The sequence below is a fragment of the Octodon degus genome, unplaced genomic scaffold, assembly GCF_000260255.1.
Source record: "Octodon degus isolate 3935 unplaced genomic scaffold, OctDeg1.0 scaffold00077, whole genome shotgun sequence".
NCBI classification, from domain to species: domain Eukaryota; kingdom Metazoa; phylum Chordata; class Mammalia; order Rodentia; family Octodontidae; genus Octodon; species Octodon degus.
This window is the reverse complement of record NW_004524653.1, coordinates 8,741,296-8,752,689: the sequence shown is the minus strand read 5'-3', so window position 1 is coordinate 8,752,689 and position 11,394 is coordinate 8,741,296. Positions and strand designations below refer to the sequence as shown.

General features: G+C 40.8%; 1 protein-coding gene across 2 annotated transcripts in view; it reads left to right on the top strand.

Annotated features, from left to right (window-relative positions):
* Window positions 1-11,394, top strand: part of Arfgef2 (ADP ribosylation factor guanine nucleotide exchange factor 2) — a 100,183-nt gene that overhangs the window by 35,099 nt on the left and 53,690 nt on the right. For both annotated transcript variants that reach the window (XM_004636112.2, XM_023720685.1), the window contains 8 exons: window positions 2,029-2,159; window positions 3,622-3,856; window positions 4,381-4,480; window positions 5,357-5,496; window positions 6,441-6,549; window positions 7,254-7,437; window positions 9,401-9,512; window positions 9,992-10,197. In XM_004636112.2, coding sequence (XP_004636169.1) covers window positions 2,029-2,159; window positions 3,622-3,856; window positions 4,381-4,480; window positions 5,357-5,496; window positions 6,441-6,549; window positions 7,254-7,437; window positions 9,401-9,512; window positions 9,992-10,197 — 1,217 coding nt within the window. The remainder of the gene's footprint in view (window positions 1-2,028; window positions 2,160-3,621; window positions 3,857-4,380; window positions 4,481-5,356; window positions 5,497-6,440; window positions 6,550-7,253; window positions 7,438-9,400; window positions 9,513-9,991; window positions 10,198-11,394) is intronic.

Sequence of the window (11,394 nt, the reverse complement as noted above, 5' to 3'; positions counted from 1 at the left end):
TTCTCTATACTGAAAAGTCAGTATTATAGGGAAATTATATCTTTCTAGACTTATCTTTTTCTTCATATTGTTTCCTGCCTAAATATTATCACATGATATACATGCTATGTTGTAACCTGCTTCTTTTTTTTGGTGTTGAGGATCAAATCTAGGCATCACTGTGTTCAGCATGTGCTCTATCATGAGTTATTCCCCCAGCCTATACCCTACTAAAAACTTAACATAAACTAGCCATGGTGGTACAAACCTATACTCCTAGCACTTGGGGAGGCTGAGGCAGGAAGATTGTAAGTTCAAACCCAGCTGAGCAATTTAATGATTTACTGAGACTTTGTTTCAAAATAAAAAAAGACTAGGGGTTTAACTCAGTGTGAAAGCCTCTGAGTTCAGTCCCCCAGCACTGAAAAAACAAAATCAAATAAAACAAACTTAATGTATATTATTAGCATCCTTTTAGGCTCATAGACGGGTCCACTACATTATTTTTTTTAAATAGCTTTATTATTCCTTTGAAAATTGTATATATAAGTAGTCAAAACAGGAAATAACATAACCTGATCCCAATTTGTACATCCTCAACCAGTGTTTTTCAGCTGTTTTCATTATCGTGTGCTTCTCACCCCCAGAAATCATTTAGACCTTTTTTTCTCCTAAACCTTACTCCTTCCATGAAGTTTCAGTGTACTAATGTAGCTAATAAACTGAATGCCTGTATACTGTACCTGCATCTGTGCATAAGATTTTTTCACCTTTAGAGAACCTATTTGTGTCCTCTTGTGGTTTTATCATCCCTGGAAATGTACTTAAGGGGTATACTTAAATCTGTACAAGGCACTCTTGTCTAATATACTAGGCTGTGACTTGCTTTGTTCATGTAAAACTATATCATGGGTTCTTTCTGTATCGGTACAAGCAGAAGGTCTAACATTTTTCTCCTGAGAGGCTGAGAAGCCAGGGATCTAACTAAATTTTTTAATGATCACATGAAATTCTGTATTATGATTACCTATTTAGCCAATTCCTTATTAGATTTTAGATTATTTGTTTTACCATAGGATAGTTTAAAACAAACCTCTTAGGTAAATCTTGTACACCTTTTTTTTTTTGGTCTCAGGAATTGAACTTCTGACCTCAAGCCTGCCACTGAGCTATATCCCTAGATCCTTTAATTCTTTTTTAGGGATAGATTTCTGTTAGTGGTAATCACTAGAAATCAAGAGTTGGAAACCTTGGGGATGGGATATAGTTCAGAGGTGGAATACTCAAGTAGCATGCACAGTGCCCAAGACCCTTACTACCTTCCCCCAATAAAAGAGTTGGAAACTTTAATACTTTTGATCATAACCACCAAATTGATCTTCTGGGAAAGTATTGTTCAAATCCCTGCCCACCTTTAGGTTATCAGTGCCATTTTCTTAGTCTTTCATTAGCAGGATTAATTCTTAATTCTTCATCCTTGTTAATCTGGTGAGAGAAAGCTTTACTATAATGAAGAGACATAGGGTTGTTTAGGGTTATTTGTTCTTTATGTTTCTTGGTGTGTTCTGCCTGTTTTTTCATTTGGGAGGAGGGTTTCATATTTCCTTAATGAATTCTGAGAAGTTCGTATATGTAAAAGCTATTAATCTTTATTATACTTTATAAATATTTACTTACTTTAATGCAGTTTACTTTTTTACATAAAGAAATTTATTTAAAAATGCCTATCATTTTTCTCTCCTTTTATTCTTAGAAATACATTTATGACACAAGTTAATACAATTATCATTTCCCTTTTTATTATTTAACTTATGATCATCTGTTGTTTTAAATCACCCATATCACCTTTTGAAGAACAAGCAACAAGGTTTAGAATTGCTTTAGTGACTCCCCAGTAGCAGTGCTTTCTCTCCTTCCCTACATTCTTTCTACTCCTCTTGAATAAATACAAGAATTTAAATTTATGTGAGATAATTACATTTTTTTATTTTTGAAAAGAGTTATCCTTCTGTTTTGCCCTTTTGGTGTTTCTTTTGTTTCTAATCATAGGAATCGGATGCACAAGGACATCAAGTGGCTGCTAGATTCTCCCACATTCTACAGAAGGATGCCTTCCTGGTATTCCGCTCCCTGTGCAAGCTGTCTATGAAGCCCCTTGGGGAAGGCCCCCCAGATCCAAAGTAAGGACAACCTAGTAACACGGGAGCACAGAATTCTGTGTTTATCTTCCACTAGTTCCCACAAGTTGCAGTGCTAGAACCCCATGTTGACATAGGATGGTTTTACATCTTCCCAGACTTGTGCATTCTTCACTGTCCTTTAATATTAAATTGTCTATATCCACTAACTAGTTTCATTTTTCTCGGTTTATATGTTAAAAGAAATCAGTATATCGAACTTGTAACCCTTTTTGTCTAATTAATGTATTTACTCTCCTAATGGAGCATATAAAAGGACTGGATGCCTGCAATCTCAATTCCCAGCCCTGCTTTTGGAAACCTCAGCTTTACAAATTAAGATTTATGCCAGGGAGGGCAAACGTGTCTTTCTAGTGAACAGTCAGCCCAAGGGCTCAGGACTATGGAAACAGGCTTTGGATCCAGGACAAAGCTGTGTTCAGATCTTTGCTTCTTGAGAGCAGCTCCATGGCTGTACCAGTGATTGAACCTCAGCTAAAAAATGGAAACATTAAAAAAAAAGAAAAAGAAAAATGGAAGCATGGAAATTCACCCGATTGATTAAATGAAATGAGACAAGTGTTGTCCTCAGCTCAGGGCTATGCTGCTATAATTAGTCACAATAACCACTAATAAACAGCCACTATTATTAGTCACAATAACCTTCAACTTTTCTGTTGAGACACCAGTATTGTGAAGATGTTCCATTTCTTGCCACCGTTGAACTTAGGTGGAGAGTGTGAGGCTGGTGGATAAAAAATACCATCTTTGTGGTGATAGAGAGTAGGACAGAAATCTTTACTTCAAACACATGTTGTTAAGTGATTGTCTACATCAATTCAGCCTCATAGCTGGCTCTTCACACTCACTGGATACTTGCTTTGCCCTCTGTATTCTTGTATTTGTTTCTTTGTTTAAGAAAAGGTCTCACTATGTAGTTCAGCCTGGTCTTGAACTCACTGTGTAGGCTGGTCTTAAACTCATGGTGATCCTCCTACATCAGCCTCCGAGTGGTGGGATGACAGACATGTGCCACCACACCCAGCCTCTTCTGCGTTATTTGTGTGGGAAGAGGTGAGAGTGTAGGACGTGGCTTACTCTCTGTAGGTCTCCCTCATTCTCCCAGCATTTAGGTTCCATTGCAGAATGTTAACTTGGGGGCCTCAAAGAATCTGCTCACAGTAGAGGAGCAAGACCTTCTCAAGAAACACTGTTAGTGTAGCCATGCATGCCTGTAATCCCTGCATGCTGGGAGGCTGAGACAAGAGGATCACATATTTGAGCCCGGCCTAGCAGTTTAGTGACTAAGGAAGACTCCCATCTCAAAATAAGAAATAAAGGCTGCACACATCACTCAGAATAAAGGCTTTGCCCTGAGTTCAATCCCCAGTACAAAAAAAGAGAAAAGAAACATGCTATTGTACATTTTCTCTTCTAGCAGTGTCCTTTTCCATTTCCTTGCCAGATCCCACGAGCTGCGTTCCAAGGTGGTCTCCCTGCAGTTGCTTCTGTCCGTGTTGCAGAATGCTGGCCCAGTCTTCAGGACTCATGAGATGTTCATCAATGCAATCAAGCAATATCTCTGTGTGGCCTTGTCCAAAAACGGCGTCTCTTCAGTGCCTGATGTCTTTGAGCTCTCTCTTGCTATTTTCCTTACTCTTCTTTCAAACTTTAAAATGCACTTGAAAATGCAGATAGAGGTATGGACTCCTGAGTTTTTTGTTTTGTTTTTATTTGGTGATGTTCCTACCAAATTAGAAACCCTAGATGGTATAGTCACCAGAGCTGCAGTCACATGGCCCAGAGAGGCACCCCGGAAAGGAATCTATATGAGTGAAGAAGTACAATCTTGTTAATGTTCTGTCTTTGTGTCTCATATGCCTTGCATTTTGACCAAGGGCTTAGAGTGCATGTTCTACATGCTGAACTCAACCTCCAAACATTTCTGTCTGGTCCATACATTGTTTGAAATACTTTGAATTATGGAGATGGAATTGTATTTTATATGAAAATCCAGATTTCTGGTTTCTCACCCAGAAATCGTGACACATGAGTCCTGCAGCCGGTGCCTGGCAGCTTTGCTAACTGTCCCCACCAGCCAGTGCGCTTCAGCAGTGAGTGTGCATCACTCTTTTCTTCCACTCAGACAGCCTCCCTACTGTAGGGTCTGCTCAGCCTCTAACTGAAACTAATTGATGACCTTCTTTGTCTTTATGTCACATAGGTGTTTTTCAAAGAGATTTTCCTGAACATTTTAGAAACATCCACAAGTTCTTTTGAGCACAGGTGGATGGTCATTCAGACGCTGACCAGGATCTGTGCAGGTATGTTCAACAGAGGGTGCTCATCTGTTGGGCTAACTCCAAAATACTTCCCACATTTCATCTCCCAAAGCCAGACAAAAACCCTTGTAGAGTGTTAATGAAGTGTTGTCTGGAAAAGGCTTATTGTGGTGCTCATTTCAGGAGCACATATGCCAACAGGCTTACTTCTCCTAGGTAAGTCCTACCTTACCTCTCCTCATTTAGAGGATGCACGCAGACACTAGTTTGCCTGCGGGTTTGTAGTGTTAGAGCACTACAAGCCCCATGACCCAGAAACCCCTTAATCCTGGCGAACTAGGGCACTTGGTCACCCATCTGGAAGCTGGTTAATCACAGGATCTAAGATAACAGGTGCTGCCAGTCCTTGATTGGGTGGTGAGATAAAATGGACTTGACTTTACACCATATAATTATGTGACTTCAGACTAAACATCCCATTTGTCTGTTGTCAGACAACATAAGTGTGGCACAGTTTTAGGAGGTGAATTAGTGCTTCCTCACTCCCGTTTGTTTGTGATACTGGGATTAGCCCTAGGTCCCTGAGCATGCTAAGCAAGCACTCTACCATCAAGCAACATCGCTAGTCCTATTACTCCATTTTTGATGAGGAAATTGAACCTTGAAGAGGCAGAATGCACTGCCTGAGATTTTGTTAGTGTAGAGGCAAGCCTAAAACAGCATGCGCGCACACACACACACATACACACACACACACACCCCAATACCTGTGACTTGCATTCATGTTTCCTTAGTAAGGCATGGTCACCTGAATTAAAAGTTAAATGGGACATGTTTTGGTGGAGAAAACTCGTTTACTAAGAAAACTGCTATTTGTCTTTTATCTGAATTTCTCACGTATGTATGTTATTTTCCCAGATGCCCAGTGCGTTGTGGATATTTATGTCAATTATGACTGTGATTTAAATGCTGCTAACATTTTCGAGCGCCTAGTAAATGATTTATCCAAAATCGCTCAGGGAAGAAGTGGACATGAGCTGGGAATGACACCTCTTCAGGTAAAAATGAAACTGTATTTGAAGCTCATTCACTTATTGAGTTCCACTCACATGGCCGGCATTGTCCTCAGTGTTGGGCATGCAGCAGTGAGCAAAGCACAAATAATGCACAGCTAAGCACACAGCTCCTGCCGTGATGAAATGACGATGAAGAAGTAAGCTGGTTGGATGCTGACGATGAGTGCTGCAGGAAAGAAGGAAGCAGGGTGACAGACAGCTGGAGGTGTGAGTGTTATAGTCCTTAATGGGGTTATCATAGTGTCCCTGAGAAGGTGACATTGTAACAGAGGTGCATAGAAAGTGAATTGATTTTCAATCACCTTCCAAAGTGGGAAGCAGGACCCTGGACTCCAGGGTAGGCAGAAGAGATTCCACATCAATAGTCTGCCTTCTTGTCACAGTGCCTGCAAGGACAGGAGGATCTGAAAGTTTCTGAGTGAAGAGGGTAGATGCTCTGCAAGACTACTGGAATTATGTATAGAGTTTTGGTGTACAAGTCTTTTTCCTAGAAGAAGTTCATAGTTGTCATTGTCATTAGATTCACAGAAAGATCTATGCTCCCCAAAAGGTTTACCTCTAAGATATTTCCCTTTTATTATAAGATTATCTGCCACTTGTACTCATTTTTTATTTTTTAAAAAGTTATTATTTATAAAAGCAATAAGGTGAACCTCAAAACAGATTGCATATGTTGATGTTTAAGGGATAATTTTTTCCTAGAATCACTTATCACATTCAAGGTCACAGTTTCAGGGATTTTGTTTCGTTTTGTTTGAATGAAAATTTTGTGGAAAAAAACTGCATGACATTGTTGATTTTAGGAAAATATCTCTCCCATATCTCTCAGGAGTTATTTGATATCCTTGCAGGGTTCCCTAAATGTCCCATATCTGCCCATTCTTAATTCATCTGTGAAGTCATGCTATGTCATTTTTGTCCTTTAGGAGCTAAGTCTGAGGAAGAAAGGCTTGGAGTGCCTCGTGTCCATTCTCAAGTGCATGGTGGAATGGAGCAAGGACCTGTATGTGAATCCTAACCACCAGACCAGCCTTGGTGAGAGGACGCTGCTGTCACCCCACCGCTACTCAGAGTGGGCTACTCACCAGTCAGGGAAAGTTGTCTTGCAATTGAGCAAAATATTTCAGTGTATTTTTAAATACCACGTCTTTTTGGTTGGTTGTTTTTTCTTTCCTGAGACAGGGTAGGCTGATCCTCCTGCCCTGGCTTCCCAAGCGCTGGGATTACAGGTGTGTGCTATCACACCCAGCAAATACCATAGTATTTAATAGTTCCGCTCGTTAATACACCTGGAATGTTGGGGAGAATAGCATGACGCAATGGTTAGAACAATTTTAGTAACCTCTCCCTCCCTCACTGATTGAAGCATCAGCCTTGTGATATGCTAAATTCTCCTTTGCAAAAGAGTCTGTTGCTGGATTTTTCCATTTTGTTCTGTTCCATTTGTCCTTGTACAGATACCGCACACATCAAATTATTAGTGTTGTTTGGATATCTAGTCCTTAAGTGCCTTGACTGTTTTTGTACTTTTTCACTCTTTCACGTGATTTTTAGAATTAGATCAAGTTCCATGGAAAAATAAGTTTCTAAATGCTGCTGAAGTTTCATGCTTATGATTGTTATAGCACAAACTTGTTGTCTTTGAAGGTCTGAGAAAGGGAAGCATAAGGTCAGAGCTCACATGGCTGAGACTGTGTCCATCTGCTTATTTAGTTCCCATTGTTTTTATGTCACTGCAGGTCAGGAGAGGCTCATGGATCAGGAAATGGGAGATGGGAAAGGGCTTGACATGGCACGACGGAGCAGTGTGACGTCCATGGAGTCAACAGTGTCCTCGGGGACCCAGACAGCCATTCAGGATGATCCAGAGCAATTTGAGGTCATCAAACAACAAAAGGAAATCATCGAACATGGCATTGAGCTGTGAGTGTGGCTTCTAGTGGAATCTTGTGGAGTCTTACAGAGCCACATCGTCTCTGGGAGCTGAGACTGACTTCTACAGGGGACAGCGTCATGAGAGGCTGATCCCAGCATTTATAACTGATACAGTTGAACCAGGCAGAGAGGATGTGTATGAGTATACATGTGAGAAAAAGAAAACCGTAATATCTTTGTGTGATTTATAGATCCTTTTTTTTTTTCTCTTTCTGATGACAGAAATTAGGCCAATTTAGGAAATACTAAAAAATTAAAAAGCAAGTGTGAAGATCACTTATAAAATTACTACCTTGAAGAAATTGCAGTTGATGATATTTTTCCTATCTATATATTATGAAAAATTTCAACATGCAGAAAAATTAATATTTAATTTAACTTAAAAATTTACCATATTCATTTGTGGGTTTTTTGTTTGTTTGATTGGTTTTTTTGTTACTGGGAATCAAATTCAGTACCTTGCACTTGCCAGGCCGACACCGTACCACTGAGTTATCTCCCCAGCCCAACAGTTTGTAATTTGTAGCAGTACTTTAGCCTACATCTGTAAAACATAAAGGGATTTCCCCATGTAACTGTAGCATCATGTCATAATCAGTGGTGATTTTTGTTTCTTTCCAGTCTCTTACTTCAGTGCATACACATGATTTCCTAACATGTCTAGCTTTACATGATTAATAAATTCATGTAAATAAATGAATACTGTAACTTCATCTCTTGAGTTAATAAATTCATCTCAAGAGGTGAAGTTACAGTATTCATTTATTAGATGCAGTGTTGCTCTTGTTTCTACTCTCACCACCTGCAGCTCGCCAGTTTTCTCTCCACAGCAGCTAAGGCACTCTATATATGTGTACCATGTGTATACACACATATTAATACTGGTATTTTTACTTAATCTATATCTCTTAAAAGAATTGAACAGAAAAACAAAACATAAGCCTTATCCCTCTCTTTTTTTTTTTTCCTTATCCCTCTCTTTACCACGGTCAGAGCTGGCCTCTGGCCTCCCTCGCCAACCTCATCTCCTGCCAATACCTCCATACCACCCATTTTTAATCCCCAGAACACCTCCAAATCTTCATCATGATGCTGTCTCCTTGAAATAATGTTGGCTTTTTTTTCATCCCTCAGACTTGATAAATCATCACTTCTTCAGAGAGGTCTTCTGTACTACACTATCTAAAGTCTAAAGTTAATCTCTCTGCTCGTCTCTGTGTCTTTCATGGCCCTTGCTGGTTTGTGTCTATGTGACTATCACTGTCCAGTGCAGGGCCTATTAAAAAATTGAGTATACTATATATGTTAATTAGCATGCCTTCCTTTAACAGGACATATGAGATAACAGTACTCACTGTATTTCTGAAGTAAAAGAGATCTAAAAATAGACACACTGAGCCTGTTAGGGTGAACTGTACGGACATCTCTGATGTCCCAGCCTCCTTTTATCTGTTTGCTTCATTACCCAACGATGTAATTTCCATCTTCAGGGTTGCCTATTGATTTAAGATGACTGTTGGAACTGTAGTGATCACACATGTATTCTAGAAAAAGAGGGAAGGGAAAAAAGAGTGTACCTCTTCTCTGAGTCAGTTTTGTTTAAGGATACCTCCTGGAAATGTCCTTACCACTTTTGCTCACATCTCACTGGCTTGAGATGTGAGCTGTATGTTATTTAAGGGAATCAGGGAAATGCTTTTATTCTAGTTGATGGTGTCCATCCAACTGAACACTTAGGCTTCTGTCATTGTAGAAGGGGAGAGTATAAAAAAGTAACAACCATCAGGGTCTGCCATGTGTGGGTCAGAAATTGAGCTGGAAAAGCTACAAGGACCTTGCTAGCTTACAGGTGATAGTTTAGGCACTGTTTGTGGCTTGCCTCAAATACCAGCTTTTTCTATGCTCCAGATTTTGAAATAAGCATCCTGTATGTCATCTCTTCTTGAAACAGCTTCAATAAGAAACCCAAGCGGGGGATCCAGTTTCTCCAAGAGCAAGGCATGCTGGGAACATCAGTTGAAGACATTGCACAGTTCCTGCACCAGGAGGAGCGCCTCGATTCTGTAAGCACTTGCACGTGAGCTCTGTTGGGTGATTCTGAGCCCTCACAAGCTTGGATCTTGGGATTGGCTGACCCTAAGCACAGTCCAGCTCAGACCCCTGGATACAGAGCCCTGTGTATCTCCTGGCTGGTATTGCAAAACGTTCTTTAATAAGTATAAATCAGGGCTGCATGTGGGATAGCACAGTGTTGGTCAGAGTTGGCAGTGTCCCTTCCTTGACTATCCCAGCAACTAGCCTCCCTCCAGAGTATGCCTCTTTACCCCTCCATTTTGAACCTCTTGCACTGCTCTTCTTCCTCCTCTGGCAAGACAGCCTAGAATGGGTGCAGGTGAGCAACTCGGGTCTCTGCCTGGCTCTCCTAGCAGCCCAGCTGGTGTGGGCATGTAGAGCCAGGAGCTCCCAATGCACATCTCCCCGGGGTGTTTTTCACCGAGTTCATGTGGGACAGTTTCTAGATGTGAGTGAGTGTGTGTTTCAGACCCAAGTAGGCGATTTCCTGGGAGACAGCACGAGGTTCAACAAGGAGGTGATGTATGCCTACGTGGACCAACTGGACTTCTGTGAGAAGGAATTTGTCTCAGCCTTGCGAGCATTCCTGGAAGGTTTCCGCCTCCCTGGGGAAGCCCAGAAAATTGACCGCTTAATGGAGAAGTTCGCTGCAAGATACATAGAGTGCAACCAAGGGTGAGCTCTGTACCATCTTGCTGCCTGCTTTAGACCATTAATTGTGATTTGGTTATGGTTGAATTTAATCTTCTGAATCTATGCCACACAGCTATAGCTCGTATTCACTATGTACCAGGCTCTGGACTAAGGGATTATCTCACAGAAGACCACACAAATGTTTCCATTCCATAGACAAAGATTGAGCACCAGAAAGGTTAAGTAACTTGCCCAAGATTGCAGAGCTAAACCCATGCTATTAACTGCTCCAAGAATAGTTGTGTGAATTGGGAGGAAGCACTTGTGTACCTCTTCCCAATCAGCAACAGCTCCCTAATTCGATATACAGAGTAGATCTCAAGGAGTTCACCTTCTTTTTGAATACCTACTCATGAAAGGTTATAGAAATGGCTAAGCAACTTAATGAAAACACCAAAGTACACAATTTTTATCTTGTTTCTTTTCTTTTTAGTTGGATGGCATATGTTTTTGTAAGAGTTGAAAATAGAAATTGAGCTGACTTCTGTGTGTTAGCCATGCCATGAATTTTTATGTGCATTCCTTTTCATCAGTCATGAGCTGGGGAGCGATTCCCTGCTTTCTATATGAGAAGACAGGTTCACATAGGCCTGAGCAGCCTATGTCCGCAGTCAGCTGGTGCATAGCAGCGCAGGACTGAACATGGACGTCCTGACACAGAAACTTGGACATGAAATTACTATATAAGACTGAATATTTAGCCTGCAGGATTGAAAATTGTTCAGCGGAAATATTTTCATAAGTTCAGTTTCATTTTTGTATTAATTGGTCTAGTACTTAAGAGTGTGTGGCCAGTGGTCCCTCAGAGATAGTATGGTTGGCAAGGCAGCATCTGTTCATTTTAACCGAATGAGCATTGGGCTTCACTGTGAAAACCTAATTAGATGTTGTTCTTTTAAACATACCTTATGTAGGGCCGGCCTGGTAGCTCGGCAGACTAAAGCACCTGCTTAGGCAGAGTGCAGTGGCTGGTGTTTGATTCCTGGCATGCCCTGCTGGCCCTGCCTGCATGGCCTGTGGAGAGGACGATTGAGACTGGGTATAGTGGCATGCATCTGTAATCCCAGCACTTGGGAGGCTGAAAACAGGAGAATCACTATGAGTCCGATCTACATAGTGAGACCCTGTAAACACTGTAGATCCTATCCTAAATACAGAAAATAAATAAATGAAATATAC